Consider the following 18836-nt stretch of genomic DNA (forward strand, 5'->3'; position numbering starts at 1 on the left):
GGGAGTTCTTTTAAAGTAGACCAACGGCCTATCAGTCGAAAACAGAGGAAAAAAGAAAATCCCACAGATGCATGCACATCAAGTTTGCCAGCTGAATATTTAATTGCAAGTTCCAACAATCCTTTCCCATAATACAGAAATCAANACCTTGATACGTAGGAGGAGCTTATTTCAAAGTAATCAATCAGCGTGCATGCAAGAAATTTACAATCCGAAGCATAATTATAAATGTCAGTTGACAGACAGCAATATATTGCCACTTGAACAAGGGCAAGCTAGACAATGCAAAGAATCATTTTTCTTTCCAGAATATCTGGAAGAACCAAAATGGCATAGAGCTTCTATACTGGCCTGTTATATCCTCTTCTTTCATCAGCACTGTTGGCTCCATCTTGAAGGGGCATTTTCTGTTCATTACTTTCCTTGACTGCTTTCTTGTAAATGGCAATCATTGTTGGTAACAGCAATGAACCTATCTTTTAGATGATTTTTCCCTTTCATTTTAATTTTTCTTTATCAAGCCAACCCAGACCAGAAGATAAAATTAAAAAAATTAAACAGAAACTCGTTTCATATTTTCGATTAATCATAACTGCAAAAGTCAGCAGGCAATTGACCATGGAAAAAGTTGAGAATTTTGAGAAATGTAGCATTTCGTAGAAATCACAAACAAATCCTACATAGCAATGTCCTCAAGGTCATCTCAAGAAAGATAAAGTAAAAGACAATATGTTTCTCTCAAATCATATGTTACAAATTATAATAACGTTAAGGGACAGTCCACAATTATTTCATTTTCACTCAGGTACATAATTTCATGTCCAAATACTTAAATGAAATGGATATAGAAAATATATACCTTCTGATAGATAACAGTGATGATACTAGATCGTAGCTTTAGCTTCAGTCTCGAAAGATGAAAACTATATTGTGTATCCAAAAAGGACCTACAAAATTGGGAAATTTATTCAACAAAGTTTACTGTTTTTGACATGTACTGCAAAATAAATACAGATCTGCAAAATTAAAAATATAATTATATAAAAGAAAAGGACCACACAAAATAGGTTCCTTTGGATAAAAGAGGTATGCAGCTATGGAAAACACATCATAAATAAAAGGACATTAGAGTTCAAGAATCTGAATTCTTACTTAAAGATAGATATGAGGCCCAAGGATATTGCAAGNACATAACCATCCCAACTCTCTGTACCTGATAAAAGAAATAGAATAGTTAGTCAACAGTATTAGTTCAAATTCAATTAAAATTTCACAAGGAAGCCCTTAGTGAGCAACAATCAAGGGAACAATAAGGCCGCCATATGTAGTTTAAACAAAAATGCCAAGAACTGGAGCTCAATTGAATGTCAAAATCGAGAAGAGCTTGTCCATTGGATAAGATATCTGATGGCAGAAAGGTCATCAAATGAAATATTGTTTTGTATTCTTTAATAGAATACTGTTTCTCATCAACAACAAAAAATACTGAAAGGTCATCAAATGACAAATTGGATGGAGGCGCTCGCTAGAGCTTTCGCCTTTCCTTTTTTTCTGAATCCAAACCTTCTCTCTCCCTGGAGCTCTCACTTTACCTTGAAGAAAACATTCTAACACAAATTATAGGGTTATTTTCATTTTAGTACCCTGAAATTTTCACAGAATGGCATGTTAGAATCCATGCTTTCAATTTTTACACTTCAATATATAGATGTGTAAGTGCTCTGGACCCTACTAGCATACAAGTTACAACGATAGCAACTCTTGCTCTACCTCTTAGTCATATAGAATCAGAACTAGTATTAAAGATAAACAAGAGGTCCTATTACCTTATTTGTAGAAAACACATAATATCCTGAGCTATACAACTGTATTTACAAAATAGACACGCACACACAAGGTTGAGAAAAATATTCACACATTACTGTGAAAGTCCACTACACCCTACAAAGTATTATTCAGAAAACAAAGTGATGGCATCAATAATACTATAAATCATTTTCCATAAAACACAATCAATGAAAAGGAACCCATCAAATTCTGCAAAACCTTGTTGAAGGAAGCGAATCAGTTTATTGAGAAGCAACGGTGCCGCAAAACCAACACAATCATTGAGTACCTGGAAAAATTGAAATGTCACATGATCTTTTTTCCAATTTGGAGTCCATTTTTTCTCAATTATTCATTGTTATGAAACTGGTACCATGACTTGCCTATATACAAAGTGTCTAGAAAAGTATATCATTGTTTAAATATCTAACTATCCTACGTATATGGACTAAATAAATTTATAAAGCATGCATTGCGCACAACCACAATGCTTTTACTGTTCATAATGGCAACCCAATATGCTTCTACAATGCAATTCTTCTATTTCACTTCAGTAAACATAAGCATCAATTTCCAGTAACTCTATAATATAAGTGGAGACATTATATGCTGACCTTAATTATAAAGCACAAATATGTAAGAAACCGATTCTACAAGTAACAAACTGCTATGGACACAGTTACGAAGAATAGAATATCTCAAAAGTAAAACAATTTCTGCAAAATACTAGTGTCCTTTTCAGTTTATTTTGTTTTACCATGCTACTTTTTTTTTTCTATATCACACTAAAGAAAAATTTATGACCAACAAAAAGCAGCAGCATATTAATTAACCAGAAATATGTTTAAAATTCATCCCCTTCGCATTTGATTATACTTCAAAGAAAATAGGAGGAAAATCCATTAGCAGAAATAAGTACCTTCAACAAGCCCAGACGAATGTATGGCCATCCATATGCACAACAAATTGCCCTAAACAGGGATGGATCAGGGCAACTGCTCTGTTGGGATTGCCAACAGCTAAGCAATGTATCATGACATGAACAGGGATCCATATCAGTAGGAAGCTGAAGCAAATCTTCAAAATCAAGCTGCTTTGTGACACCATGATTCATCACAGAAGTGATAGATCTGAATGTCATAAGATCGAAATAGCTCTGAGTGTCTCCCTTAGACAATCAATAGACATTGTAAGTATGAGCTTAATAGTTACAACTTCAAAACCAAGACTACTAACAAATAACATACAGGAGGAGGCATCTCGTTCCCAATGGTTACAACTTTAAAACTGAAACAACTACCTAAGGAAATAACAAGCATCAAACCCTTCAGTTTAATTCATCTTGATTGTGTGGGATGAGCTGAATGTAATGTAGTTACAGCTATTCTCTGGTCTGGTGAGAATAAATGGACATGATACATCTCTCACTTATTTAACAAAGGTTTTAAATGGTGTGTTCTTCATACAAATGCGAACTAGAAAACCGCCAAATCATAAACAAAAGAATATGAGAAAGCACATTCTTGGACTATCATATTAAATCATATGCTCAATGATGATTGCTATATGTGATGCAAAAACTGTGGTGGCCAACATGATATGTGGATGGAACATTATTGTTTGATTTGGTTTATGGTTTTCTATGCTGTTCACCTTTCATTCATAATTTTCTTGCACAATACTAAATCATAGATGTAATCATTCTTCAAGAAAAACCATTAGGAATTAATGATTGGAGCATGTCAGCATCTATATTTATACTTACTACAATGTATAGTGGAACTTGAAAATAGCGTAGGAAGCAAAGATCAAATACCCAAATTTAATGAAATTTTTTTATAACACAAACATTATTAATACAAATGGAAGAAATATAGAAGTAGGATGGATGAGAAAATCCATGATATCCGGAAAAAAACCTTCAAGCATATTACATTCAAATTAAAACTCTCCCCAATCACGATGAACTACACCAAAAGGAATATCTCTAAAAGTTTCTGACCAAGACACCCAAATCATACACACCCAAAATCATAATAATAAAATAAATTTGATCTCTGAATCTTATTGGCGTAGGCATTTATTCAGTAATACTTTGATAAAGAATACTTGTAAACGTAAAAATATTTGCATATAGTTGTCATCTATACTACCGCAATAAAGGTTACAAAATGTAACTCAACTGAAACATAAAAAAATCTAAGATGGAGGAAGAGGAAATCTTTAATAAAATAATGAATGGTTAAAACAACAATGTTATGTGTGAAAAAAAAAAATTAAAAAATAATAATTTAGATATATAGTGTTTCCAGAAAAGATGTATCGTTACCAGTATTAACTTACAAGCTACTTGTTAGTTGTTTGGTGTTACCCTTGAGAGCAAAATTTACCAAACAATAAAAAATAAAAAATAAATATACATTCAAGAGGTTAACATCACACCATTAAGTGTAATAGCTAAGAAAAAGTAGCATGACTGTACACAACTTACAGATTCATTAAGGCAGCCTTCCTCAACATCTGTATCAGCAGAAAGAAGTGAATCTTCCAGAGAACTGCAATTTAACCAAGCAAGCAGGACAGTTAAAGTATCTGAAATAAAGGATTAGGATTAGGCTGTGAAGGGATCAAGCCTATACAAGAAGAGATTACACAGAGAGAGAGAGAGAGAGAGAGTTAATGAAAGGAAACTTGCAACTTTTACTTTCCAATACTCTCTAGGTCATACTCTTCATTGCATTGATGAGTTATTTTTTGTAGAGTATGGTAATTCATCATTTTATGAATTTCACCTCCCTACTCCATCAGGTTGAACTCACGATCATTAGGCTACATCTGTGGTCTTATCCAAAGTTTGTATCATGGATGTAATTCGACCAGTATCCCAATTTACAGTACAAATTGCACACAATGTTTTCTTTGCAACTATGATCAGAAAGAAAAAAAATTAAAGGAAAGAATTAAGTAGCTGGCACCTTCTCTTGTATGATGCCTGCTTTATTCTGATAATGTTTATTGATATGCCAAAGATGATGTCTAATGAAACAGTACAGATCTCTTTAACGCATAACAAGACCTGTCAGAAAGAACTTCTGAAAATTAATAATTCCATTTTAGAAGCAAAATAATCAGACACCATTTCTAGAACCCAAGTATTTAAATCAACCTCGTAGAGTTGAGACTAGACGCCACAAAGAACTATTATAACCACTATTTATTTCTTTGGAACTTTATGAGAAGCAGATTGATAATTAAACATAAGTACCATAAAATATCGAGTTCATTCAACAACAAATTTTATCTATCTAATCTTAACCTGTCAAAAGCTGGGCAAGTTGGGTACATCTTATTACCAAAGCTAACCAATTGCAAAAAGAAAATGTCCACCTTACCAAACAACATCCTTTATGTAATCTTTTCTTTCAAAGGGTTTATTGGCCTTTTATACATATAATCTCGCCTTCATCATGGAGTGGAATTTTAACAAGACGAAAACTACATTGAACAACAAAATGGCAATAAAAAGCTGCTAAAAAGGAATGTACCTGGAATGGGGGATATGCTGTGAGCAAATGAAGTATTCCCAGAAGCAGTTTTACAATCCACCAGAAACACAAGATCCGGTTGCAAAAAATGTAGCAACCATTGAAACACTTTGAGAAGAGTATGATAAGAGTCTACATTTTTTTTTCAAAACATGACTCAGTGAAAATTCTGAAAAAATCATAATATGCTGTTAACATGTCACTGCAATAAAAAGGGAAAGAAAAGGGAAAAAAATACCTTACCCATGATGCAAACTGAGAACATCTGAAAAACCATTCATGATGTGCAATAAAGAAGCCATGATGTGCTTTCTTCAATAGTAATGCAATGTCCAACAAGGATATACATGCTCCAATGGCAGGAAGAAAGAGAAAGAAAAACTTTTCCAGAAAATTCATCTGAGGAATAATTGTGAAGCCATCAGTATTATGTAAAAATCTTCAAAAGAAATTATAATGTAGAGTCCTTGTCTCACAAATCTAGAATTCTCTTTTTGTTATAAATGAGAATTTGTAGAAAAATAAATGAATATAATATAATATACACTGGAAGGAGGACATTTGACAAGTGAACCTGAAAACACCAACTAAAAACAGAATACATGTAAAAGATGTAAAATATCTAGAGGCTTCCGTCCAAATTATATTTGAGCTCATAGACTAGTATGCTCAGTATGGACAACATGTCTAATTTAACAAGAAATTTCTTCTATAAAAAATTAATAAATTGGCAGGTCCAATATAATTTGATATTGCTTTATAACGAGGAATAGGAGTATAATATGGATTAAGGATGTAAATATCAAGGTGAGATTTTAGACTACTAGTTTATTTCTTGTTATGAAGTGTAATAAAAAGTTAAGGATCAGCACATGGTATTGAGGACTTGAAGGTTTTTTCATGGCCAAGGTCATGGCTCATAAGCACTTGCCGAGGTTTAGTGAAATACATGATACTTATAAATCAGATCAATCTTAAGTGATAATAGGCTTAAACTAGGTAGAAAGTGGAGCTTCAAGCCACATGCACTGTTTCGAGCAACAGTGACAGGTTAATTTCAAAATAGATATCATGTCATCTATTTAAAAATTTCATAAGGTTTTAAAACTAGATAAGGCATAAAGTTTAAAGAAGTAGAATCACCCTTTACATACATCTGAAAGTTGAATGTGTGATTTATTTAGTGGATTATCCCTTCATAAAAAGCATTATGACAAATGGAAAGATAGGTCAACACACATTCAGACACAGAGTGAGAAGTTAACAAGAACGCTCGCAAGAGAGAGAGGGGGGTAATCATTTAAGACTAAAATTTTCAAGTATATTCAGATAACTCAACATCCAAATGTTTAAGCCATGAATCTGCCTTCCAGAAGAAGAGTTGGGAGTCTTCAAAAAGGAATTTATTATAAACTAAAACATAAAGCATGTAAGCTTCAGTTTCAATAGAAATTTTAAAAAAAAATTAAGAAAATAAAAAGAAACAACAATAGAGATTAAGTTTAGTACTGAAAAGACTTTTTCACAATGAGAAAATGAAATGTGCCCGTTTCACTATCTTTGTCGAGTGTGCATTTATGTAATGTTTGCATGCATAATAAACCTTAAACTCAGGCAAGGGCATGCTATGGTTCAGAGAGTCTTATTGTAATTGGCTTTCCTTATTTTCTTTCATTTTTTCTACATTTTNTGAGAATCAGAAAAATAATGCTTCAGGAGAGTGTAGTTATAGCAATGCAAGTAATATACTCTTGCATTGTCAACAACCAAGAACAACATAAATAAAACCTACCCTCNAACTTCTTTTGCCAGTCCTTTGATTTATTCCAAGTACAGCAATCATAACAATAGTCACTGCATTTGCACCAAAACCTAAAACAGTAGGGACTGTTAAGGAGAAGCAGTTAATAATTGAAATAACAGGTTCATCTCATGAAACATAAATTCACACTAAACACCAAACTCCAAAGGATATATGTTTCCAAAACACTTGGAAAGTCTGTTCCCATCCCATACCTGAAAAGGATGGCAGCAATTTACAATGAAAATCAGTTAAATTCATTACTGTAAAAATGGAATTAAATTATTATGTATAAATTCAGAAAACCAATTGAGCCATTAGTTTCCTTGCCTCAATAAAGCACATAGGTGCAGGTTCTTGACACCAAATAGATAGAAAAATTAAAGTAATTAGAAACATCACAAAAAACTGAAACAGAGACCAAGTCTACCTGGTACTGAAAACTGAGGAAATACAATAGAATAAATTATTAATCTTTTCAGTATTAATTTAATAAGGCTTTTGGAGAAGATTATGAATTATCACTTTAAATCAACTCAATTCTGTGTAGACCAATTTATATTTTCTGGGTGTCCCATAAAATTAAAAAGAACATATAGAATTTTAAATTTCTTAACATTTTTCCTACTTTTTTTCAGCAACCAAATGCAGCTTTTTTTTTTCTTCGGGTGATCTAACTGACGCTCCGCGTTTGGTTGATGAGGAAAGGAAATTTAAAGAAACAAAAACTACAGTGAAAATTGAACTCCGTTTAACAAAAGAATAATCACACTGAGTTCACTTCTTTTCCTTTCTACTCCAGAACATTTTCTTAGCTACCAAACACAGCATATGAGAGGAAATTTTTTTTTTATAAAAAACAAAACAGGAAATTATGCTGACTAAATTCAAAGAAGATGAGCGGAAGAAAGTAGAAGAAGATAAAAATAGAAATGAACAGGGAGAGCATACGGATGGAGAATTAGGGCAAATCAGGTTCATGAAATCGTCCATTTTCTGTTGCTTCGTTTCCTTTGCAGAGAAGAAGTGACCGGTTTCTTCAAGGCACAAAGCTGCAGTGTGGGCAATTTTACTGGACCCAAAAGAAAAGGGGAAAAAAAAGTTTTAAAAAAAAACAAACACAAAAGCGAAACCCAAAAAATAAAAAACAGTTATAAAAAAAAGTGGGCATATTCGATGTCACGTGGACTGGGGATGGGATCATGGGACGAGAATGTCGACCAATAAATAAATAACATAACAATGTGAATGTCGTCGACCAAAAAATCAATAAAATAGGCATGCGAATGTGGACCGAAATATAAATAAAATATAATGGGATGAAAATCGAGATCCAAAGAAATGAATTAGAATGAAAACGGAAATTGAAATGCTAAGAATGAGAATATAATTAGTCTCAAATCACACTCAGTTTAGAGGAGCATTGTTTGGTTTTGATGCTTGTGACTTGAGATTTGAATTTTAGGTCAAGCCTAGATGTGAAGTTCGACTGAGTTATTGTGATGTAAGAAATTGAAAGAGTTCTAGTGGTATTTAGCCCTGCTTAATTGGGATAAATTTGGGGGGGGGAAAAAAAAGCTTGTGTAATGCATTAATAACATTGTTTTAAGAAAGAAGGTTGATAGCATTCCCCCTAGCGATATTGGCAAGGGAGAGTCGAACACATTACCTTAGTTTAGATTCCAAATTTGAATACCTTTTCTTTGGGAAAGAAAAAAAAAAAAAAAAAAAAGATGCATTATTTATTGTGGAGTGATGAGTGTGTGTCAATTAATGAGATTAACTAGTTTTAACAATCATTAAGCACTAACTATACCCTTGTCACCCTTAACCTTGTCAGATTGGCTGTAAAAACACAATGGTTTTGTCAAATCATTCTTCGCGCCAAGTTCTTTCTCAGACTCATGTGTAATGGAAACATTTGCTGGTTTAATATACAGTTATTTTCAACATTGGACTAACAAAGAATTTAGTACTGTGAGTTCATATAGTATCTATAACATGAGTTTTCAAATTAAAAGCAGACACACATTTCTGCACTCATTAAATAATTAGTGTAATTTTTATTTTGAAATTTCAGATTTATTAATGGAGCAAAAAGATTAAATTAAGTCCAATGAGAAAGTAGGAAGGAAGAAACCACAAAAAACAGGAAAAGCTAAAATGAATTCTGCAGAAGAAAAAAAAAATGAAGAAGCAATGGCATTGAAGTATATTCTGCAGAAAGCCTTTCCTAAACCAAACAACAGATGGAAAACAAGTAAAACACATAGCAACATAATGTAAGAAAGAAACTAATGGCAACATAATGGAGATCCTCAGTTGCTCCAAGTTTTTTTTTAAAACCTGTTTACCTTCATTGTCTAGAAGGCGATTCAAACTTGGAACTCGTACATGGTATTACGACTAAACAAAAGTAAACAAAAATTAGGACAGAAGCCTACAAATGCTTTAAGGCCTAACCAACAACAAATATAAACAAAACCATATTCTAGGCATCAACTAGCTCCCTCAGTAAACAAACACTAGACAAGGATTCTGCAGAAGTAAAAGCAAAAGAACACTAAAAAATAAAATGAATTTTGCAGAAGTAATGGCATTGCAGATTCAAATTATTTAAATCCAATATGGCAGCTTATTTATAAACCTGCCACTTGTGGTGTGTTGAATGGAATTCAAGGGACTATACAAGTAGCATATATGACACCATTCCTTTTCCAGAATTAGGCAAACACAGGACTAATAAAAAGAACTTGGGGCTATAATAGTTATAAACTTTGCATCATTCAACTAGAATATAAATTTGAATTTTTTTTTTACAATTTCGTGGTTATGAACTTGAAATGAATAATTTCAAGTCATTGACTTTACAAATAAAAAAAATATACAAGAAAAAAGAATCCTAATGTCCAGCTGGTATCTCAAAACCCGGTAGGGGATGAATTCTGGGAACAGTGGCAGTGCTTGCACGGTAATCTGCTTTCGGTTTGAAGTAAGAGACACCATATGCATAGCCCAAAGATGAGTTGACCACCTTCAACTTGGCATGACCCGCTTTTGATGGTTGAGGCGGCGCTACGAATGGATGAGACAAGAGCCTTTCCGCTGTTGATCTTTCACAGGACCTCATGGCAAGGCAACTCTTCAGAAAATCCCTGGCCACATCTGAGATCTCGGCCGGAATTTTGGAAGTNCGTAGATGATCAAACACCGTCACGTCGACGGAATTGTCAAGATCACAACCAGGCTTCAAATCCCAGGGGGAGTTTCCGGTTAGCATCTCAAACACAATACAACCAAGAGCCCAAATNTCACAGGACTGATCTTGTTTGTTNTCAAATAAAGCCTCTGGGGACAGATACCTAGGAGTGCCTCTCCACCGACTATAGTTNTCCTTGGTTTTCTTAGCCAACCCAAAATCTGCAATCTTGGCTACAAAACTAGTTGTAGCACCAGACCTAGCGGTAGTAGAAGTAGTGGTAGTGGTAGGCACAAGCAGAAGGTTGTCCGGCTTCAAATCGCAGTGAACATAGTCACACTTGTGAATGTGTCTAATCCCTTCAAGAATTGACCTTGTATATCTTCTAACATCGTATTCAGGCAATCCAAGACCATTGGATTTTTGTATGAGGCCATCAAGGGTTCCTCCAGAAGCAAATTCTAACAACAAGTTGTAGACCTTGTCACCCTTGTCTGTGGTTGTGGTCTCTTCACCAAAGCGCTCGATAACGAAAGGGCAACCCTTGATCTCGAACAGAACCCCTGCCTCATGTTCAATAGACTCCGAAGCAGACACCTTTGCCGATTTCACCGCCATCATCGCAGGCAAATTGACCATACGGCTAAACTCACCCCTTCTTCGTTTCTTGGGAGTAGCAAGAAAAACAGAACCAAAGCTTCCTTCTCCAATAAACTCCCCTCTCTGCCAGTGCCCTCCATGACTCCACATGCTGTGCTTTTCCCCTTCTAATTCTTCTTCAACCTTTCTTTTCATTCTTCTTCTTCTTCACTCAGTTCTCAGTTCTCTGTTTTCCCNCAACAAGGAAATAAGTATTTCTCTGAAAAAAATTAGCGGCTTGCTTGATTGATTGTGCCCTATAATGCTTTATAGTATTGGTTTAGGGAATAGGAAAATGTATGGAATGTGTGGTATTAGGGTTAACGAGATGTATAAAGTCGGTCAGGTTTAATTGATGCTTTTGTAGGTTTTGATTTGTGACGTAGCCACCAAGCTACTAGCTAACAGACNAGAATTTCCACAATACTTTATCTTCGTTTTTTTTCAATATCGTTTTGTTATTGGTCTGAATTTTTTACCGTTTGGAACGGAGAGAGGAGAGAGGAGATTTGACAGCTGTGGAACGCAAAGATGGAAACCTTTCCTAACAAGAAAAGGAGTTAAATTTATTCTTATTACTTTTTTGATGGAAGAAAAGAAGTTCAAATTTATTAAAGAAACATTACCCTCCGCTTATCACAAGATAATATGGTAATTATCTACACAACCACATTTTATTGTAGCAAGATTTTAGAGACTTGGATATCAAGGTTGTAACAAAGGGATACATTGGGAAATCTTTCCTGACAAGAAAACGAGTTAAAATTTTATTCCAAGCCACGTAGACACACAACGACATTCTTGATGATGTCACTAACGGAGTGAGAAAAATGTAAGTTTTCCGGGAATTTGAGTATGGTGTTATAGCAATGCAAGTAATATACTCTTGCATTATCAACAACCAAGAACACATCCCCATCATGAAAACACATGCTTTCTTTGGGCATCTTCATCTTCAACCAACATTTCCAAAATAAAGGACGTATATGCCTCACCTGTACATTTCCTATCAGAAGGGCAAAGAGGATGAACCCAAAAATTCCTATCCCTATGGAAAATAGAATCTCTAAAGCAAAGGTACTGGTTTCAACCCCTGGCCAAGTGTACTGCAGAAAGTGAAATAACAATGTGCTGAAAGTTAATCAGATTTGAGAACCCAAATCAAAACATTTTGCATACTNGGAAGAAATTCTGCCTGCACAAACTGTTCCTTCTCTGCACTAACTTTCTTCCGCCGAGATGTTGCGTATTTTTTATAAGGTATGCATACAAATGAGGCACAGCTACAGTGACCTTTGAACTTATAGCCACTGTAAAGATTCCAAANTTAAATGGTGGATTGTCACCTTCAGGCTTCAGCGGTGCAGCTCTTATTAAGAACAACCACTCTGATATCTGACCATCAAATACGAGGCTAGAATGACTCATCAAATAGTTTGACTCATAAAATACGGACTACAAGTTTAAGCTTCAATGAACTTAAATTAGAACTCATGCCTTATGAAAAAAAAAANNNNAAACATTATAACAATCAAGCATAAAAATGAGAAATCCATGNAAATAAAGCTCAAATTTTTACTTTTAACTTTTGGGTGCAGCCATGAATGAAGGATTCAAGAAGGCTTGCTAATTGAATAAAATCTAACCTTTTTTTTTTTTTTTTGGAAAGAAAATCTATTTATTGTTTGATAAAAATAAGAATATAATTCTCAAATAATATACCTTCATTAATATGATGAGCAATTTTGATTGAGAAAATGTTATCTTTAAAAAAAAAAAAAAAACAAATTATTTCTTTTGTTTATATACATTATAGATAAATTTTCTCCTTTTTCATATTTGAAATAGGTAATCAAATCAATCATATTACAATTAAAAAAAATTCATAGCTTACTACATATTTTTTATTTTCTAGCACTTCAAATCATCCTAAAATTTGATATGCTATCAAACTTCAAAGTCTAATAAGTAATATAAATTAATAATTACAACCCAAAAATTCAAATTGAAAATTCTTATCTGGTTATTAGCCAATAAGAATACTATACATCTAATATAAAAATAAATATACAAGTGGTTGGTCTCGTTCAGTTTAGGCTAGTTAAATCTCAAAACTACAATCAAACCAAATTGGGCACTACAATCAAACAATATTATAGAGCATGAACGTTTGATAACCATTTCAATTTACAGTTTCTAATTTTTTAATTTTAATTTGTAATGTTGGCGTGAAAAACTAGACAGGTAGTGGTGGGACCAACTTACAGATTGTGTAGAAGATGCAAAGGAGTGTATGTCTAACAAAATTCACTCACTCTGAACCATGGGGCAAATGGTTCTTTTATAGGAGGTCTGGGTGTCCTCTCGGTGTGAAGTTTTGATGTGAAATTGGTGGGAGTGCCCTCAAAGACTGCCACGTGTCCCAGCGAATGTACCAGTAGGGAACCCAAGAAAATCTTGCAAGGTACTTTATGGGAGGTTGAATCGGCAAAGGGTGCTGAGCGCACTTGCCAATTGTGGGCCGGTCATTGAGTAATCGACAACTAGTGCCGGAGGCACCTACCTATTGTAAGGCTGGGCTTTGCCAGCATGGGCCACATGGCCCTATTTGGTGTCAAATCCTACGTGTCATGGCTTGAGAGCCAGTCATATATAGTACAAACATGTAAAAAAGTCAGTTATAAAACTAGAATAATCAGAGGATGAGAAGTACCACTGTAATATTGGGAGTGGAATTATATTTCTCTTTGTGGTGTTTACACTGACAGAATTTCTCCTCAGATAAACTCCACTCTTTCTCTTCTCTCTGACTCTCACTTCTATTCTCTTTTTTCTTCCCTCTATTCTCTTCTTTCTTCCGTATATGTTTACAAGCAAATATAATGCCTATTTATAGGCAAAGCAAATGGCTTTTTAAGGGAGACATAATGATTTCTCCCCAACATCATTATCCCATCTTTTGACTAATACATTCTAGCTTTATCTTCATCTTTTGACTAATTGCCATCTAGTTTTACCTATGTGGGCTTCATTTCTTTATAACACTCCCCCTTGAAGACCACATGTCCCTAGATTGGTTGCCTCATTAAAACCTTGCTTGGAAAAACCCAGTGGGAAAAAAAACCTAAGCGAAGGAAAAAGAGTACAACTTTATTTGGGACATAAGGGTAATGCACTCATGTTGCCTCGTTAAAACCTTGCTAGGAAAAACCCGGTGGGAAAAAACCCTAGTCGAAGGAAAAAGAGTACAACGCGCATATGTCCTGTGTTAGAGGACTCTTGAATGCTCCCCCTGATTTTGCATGCTCCAACTTGATTGCTTGCAGAGTTGTCGTAATCCGATGCCATGCACTAACTTTTGGAATGTACATTTCGGCAATGATTTAGTGAAGAGATCTGCCAGGTTATCGCTTGAGCGGATTTGTCTGACTTTGATTTCTTGACTCTTCTGGAGCTCATGTGTATAGAAAAACTTTGGTGATATGTGCTTGGTCCTGTCACCCTTGATATACCCTCCTGTGATCTGAGCAATACAAGCTGCATTGTCCTCATTCAAGATTGTTGGAGTGTCTGTTGCTGAGGGTAGGGCACATGTGCTTCGGATGTGATGGATCACCGACCTTAACCAAACGCATTCACGACTGGCTTCATGGAGGGCAAGTATTTCTGAGTGATTGGAAGATGTGGCCACTAATGTTTGTTTTGTTGAGCGCCATGAGATCGCAGTTCCTCCACATGTAAATACATACCCAGTCTGTGATCGTCCTTGATGTGGATCAGAGAGATATCCTGCATCAGCATAACCAACAATACTCTGGGCGTTGGTCGATTCATTGGAATAGAATAACCCCATGTCTGTTGTCCCACGAAGGTATCGTAGAACATGTTTGATGCCGGTCCAATGTCGCCTTGTTGGAGCAGAACTGTACCTTGCTAACAGATTTACTGAAAATGATATGTCTGGTCTGGTACATTGTGCTAGGTACAATAAAGCACCTATTGCACTAAGATATGGTACTTCTGGACCAAGGACCATTTCATCATCCCCTTTTGGACGATATGGGTCTTTCTTAGTGTCAAGCGATCGAACGACCATTGGAGTGCTAAGTGGATGGGCTTTATCCATGCCAAACCGTTTCAATACTTTCTCAGTGTAAGTTGATTGATGCACCAAAATTCCATTAGCATTGTGCTCAATCTGCAAGCCAAGACAATATTTTGTCTTTCCAAGGTCTTTCATCTCAAACTCACGTTTGAGATAATCAGCAGTCTTTTGAAGCTCTTCAGAAGTTCCAATTAGATTCATGTCGTCGACATATACTGCCACTATCGCAAATCCAGACTCTGATTTCTTAATAAACACACATGGGCAAATAGGATCATTTGTGTATCCTTCCTTCAGTAAATACTTACTGAGACGATTGTACCACATTCGTCCAGATTGTTTTAGCCCATATAATGATCTTCTCAATTTAACTGAGAACATGCCCGTGGTTTATTTCTGGCTGCTTCAGGCAACCTGAATCCTTCTGGAACTTTCATGTATATATCTGTATCCAATTCTCCATACAAATATGCGGTAATGACATCCATGAGTCTCATTTCAAGTTTTTCTGAAACCGCCAAACTTATTAAGTAACGGAATGTAATTGTGTCCATTACTGGAGAGTACGTTTCCACATAATCAATTCCAGGCCTTTGTGAAAAACCTTTCGCGTCCTTGAGATCTCATTTTTCTCATTGCGCTTTCTTGTAAATACCCACTTGTAACCTACAGGGTTCACATTGGGTGGAGTTGGAATTATATGTCCAAAAACACTCTTTTTTTCCAAAGAATTTAATTCTGCCTGGATTGCATCTTTCCACTTAGGCCAATCTTGCCTCTGTGTACATTCATTAATAGAGCACGGTTCAATATCATCATCTTTTATGATCTCAGCAGCCACTGAGAATGCAAATATATCATCGATGATCATCTCATTTCTACTCCACAATTCATCAGTGGACGTATAATTTATGGAGATTTCTTGACTTTCAGGTACAGTTGCCACTCCAGGGGCACTTGTCTCACCAATGACGTTTTCCTTTTCAAGAAGTACCTGTCCCTCTTTGGGGGCATTTGAATTATGAATTGTGGGCTCTCTATTTATTTCATTTGGATTCATTTTGTCCATCAACTTCCTCTTTCGAGGAACTGAATCCTTTGAGCCTAGTGGTCTGCCACGCTTTAGGCGTGCAGCAGATGAACCATTTGCTGGCACATTGCTTTGTCCATTATGGACATCAATCCGTGCGGGTGCATTTGCAGCTGGGATATGAGATTTTGTCACCTTTGCTGCATCATTAAATGCATCTGGCATCTGATTTGCAATACTTTGGAGGTGAACGATCCTTCTCACTTCGTTTTCGCATTGAGCAGTATGAGGATCGAGATGAGACAATGTGGATACATTCCATGATAATTCATGTCGTTTTCAGGAATGAGTTTGCCTTGTTCTTTAGACACAGATTTTTCTCCCCCTAATGGTGGGAAGATTGTCTCATCAAAATCACAATCCGCAAATCGTGCGGTAAAAATATCACCCGTCAGGGGTTCCAAGTATCTGATGATAGATGGTGAATCAAAACCAACATAAATTCCCAATCTGCGTTGAGGGCCCATCTTAGTACGTTGCGGTGGTGCAATGGGCACATATACCGCACACCCAAAAATTCTTAAATGTGAAATGTTTGGTTGATTTCCCAATACGAGTTGTATTGGAGAATATTGATTGTTGGCGATGGGCCTCAATCGCACAAGTGATGCTGCATGTAAAATGGCATATCCCCAAGCAGAAATTGGCAACTTTGTTTTCATTAGCAAAGTGCGTGCTATCAATTGAAGGCGTTTAATTAAAGCTTCTGCCAAGCCATTTTGAGTATGCACATGGGGAACAGGATGTTCAATATCAATGCCTAGTGACATGCAGTAGTCATCAAAAGTTTGAGATGTAAATTCACCAGCATTATCGAGTCTGATTGACTTAATGGGATAATCTGGGAATTGGGCTCGTAATTTAATTATCTGAGCCAAAAGCCTAGCAAATGCCATATTCCGAGTAGATAAAAGACAAACATGTGACCATCGGGTAGATGCGTCCACCAAGACCATAAAGTACCGAAATGGTCCACATGGGGATGAATAGGTCCACAAATGTCCCCTTGAATTCTCTGCAAAAATGATGGAGACTCAACATCAACCTTTGGTTGTGATGGTCTGATCACCAACTTCCCTTGTGAACAAGCTTGGCAAAAGATGTCACTTGATAACATAATGTGTTTAGTCAACAAGGGATGTCCTTTAGAGTTGGTGATGATCCTGCGCATCATGGTGGATCCAGGATGACCCAACCTGTCATGCCAAAGCTTAAAAGCATTTGAGTCAATGGACTCTTGGTCCATGACACTATGTGCCTCAATTGTCCGTATGGTTGTATAATACAACCCTGATGAGAGCTCACAAAGCTTCTCCAGTATACGCTTTTGGGTATCACTGGAGGTAATGCAAAGATATTCCATGTTTTCCTCTTTCTTTGTTTCAACATGGTAGCCATTCAAACGTATATCTTTGAAACTCAACAGATTCCTTCTGGAGTTAGATGAATACAAAGCATCTGGAATGGACAGTATTGTTCCATTTGGTAACATAATTTGGGCTATTCCTGAGCCTTCAATCAGATTTGCAGGACCTGATATGGTTGTTACCTTTGCTTTTGTAAGCATTAATTTTGAGAAATACTTCCGATCTTGAAGGATCGTATGAGTAGTCGCGCTGTCTGCGAGACAAATATCTTTGCCATAGCCTTTGTTTTGAGGGCATCCATAATTTACATCCATGCCTTCAAATAAGTAAAATAAGCTGAATCAATAAAGAAGAAAACATTACCACTTTTATTGGATTGAAATTTAAACAACACTTCAGCTAATACAAATAGTACATTAAGGAATTTAATCTAATTCGGACTCATAACCTTCATTCCCTCTTTTAGTAACAAAATCAGAAACATCTAGATGCGTCTTGTTTAGCTGACGTGATATTTCTGATGAGCCATCTGTGGCTGGCGGAGCATGATCAATGTAATTTATCTCCACTTTCCTGTTCTTAAGTGAAGCTTGATAGAGATCCGCCAAATGCTTGGGCGTACGACATGCGCGCACCCAATGTCCCTTTGCACCACATCTGTGACAAGGGCTTTCAACATTTCTAGGCACATGGCTCATCTGTGCCTTTCCCTTATTACGGGATGCATTTTTGCCATTCGTGGATGGACCGCTCCTTGGACCTAAACCCTCTGAACGAGCACCACGATTTTTTCTATTTCCTTGCCAGTGGCCACGCTTGCCCCATCGCCCACGTTTGTGGATATTACCACGAGATGAAGTGGCATTCACTTCCTGAGATGCAGCATTTATTTCAGGAAGTGGTGCTGAGCCCGTTGGCGAGATTGGTGATTCTTTAATAAGAGCTCATTATTCTGCTCAGCTAACAAGAGGCAAGATACAAGTTCCGAGTACTTCTTGAAACCGCTATGTCTGTATTGCTGTTGAAGGAGGACATTTGAAGCATGAAAAGTGCTCAGAGTTTTTTCGAGCATATCCTCCTCAGATATATTTTCCCCACATAGCCTCATTAATGAGGTAATTCTGTGCATAGCAGAGTTATACTCGGACACTGACTTGAAATCTTGAAATCTCAAGTGAGTCCATTCGTATCTAGCTCTTGGGAGAGTCACCATCCTCTGGTGATCGTATCTTTCACCTAGAGCTTTCCACAGAACCAACGGTT

General features: G+C 36.0%; 2 protein-coding genes across 12 annotated transcripts in view; both read right to left on the reverse strand.

The window, feature by feature from the left end:
- LOC117620797 (ABC transporter C family member 13) overlaps positions 1–8218 on the reverse strand; it is a 28190-nt gene extending 19972 nt beyond the window's left edge. For 3 of the 11 annotated variants that reach the window (XM_034351022.1, XM_034351021.1, XM_034351027.1), the window contains exons 1-11: positions 8125–8218; positions 7348–7388; positions 7165–7252; positions 5616–5771; positions 5373–5504; positions 4803–4903; positions 4319–4382; positions 2747–2995; positions 2047–2116; positions 1153–1213; positions 860–947 (exon numbers count right to left, since the gene is read on the reverse strand). In XM_034351022.1, coding sequence (XP_034206913.1) covers positions 860–947; positions 1153–1213; positions 2047–2116; positions 2747–2995; positions 4319–4382; positions 4803–4903; positions 5373–5504; positions 5616–5771; positions 7165–7252; positions 7348–7388; positions 8125–8166 — 1092 coding nt within the window. In that variant the 5' untranslated portion in view covers positions 8167–8218. Of the gene's footprint in view, positions 1–859; positions 948–1152; positions 1214–2046; positions 2117–2746; positions 2996–4318; positions 4383–4802; positions 4904–5372; positions 5505–5610; positions 5772–7164; positions 7253–7347; positions 7389–8124 lie in introns of those variants that run through there. The other 8 variants (XM_034351023.1, XM_034351024.1, XM_034351028.1 and 5 more) reach the window with 8 other exon arrangements.
- Positions 8219–10075: 1857 nt separating this feature from the next.
- On the reverse strand, positions 10076–11167 carry LOC117621652 (mitogen-activated protein kinase kinase kinase 17-like). The gene is made up of 2 exons (XM_034352215.1): positions 11074–11167; positions 10076–10992 (listed from the first exon to the last, which is right to left on the reverse strand). The coding sequence occupies exons 1-2, from the start codon at positions 11165–11167 to the stop codon at positions 10076–10078; spliced, it is 1011 nt and encodes a 336-aa protein (XP_034208106.1).
- Between the last annotated feature and the right edge of the window lie 7669 nt (positions 11168–18836).

Source organism: Prunus dulcis, chromosome 3 (genome assembly GCF_902201215.1).
Source record: "Prunus dulcis chromosome 3, ALMONDv2, whole genome shotgun sequence".
Taxonomy (NCBI): domain Eukaryota; kingdom Viridiplantae; phylum Streptophyta; class Magnoliopsida; order Rosales; family Rosaceae; genus Prunus; species Prunus dulcis.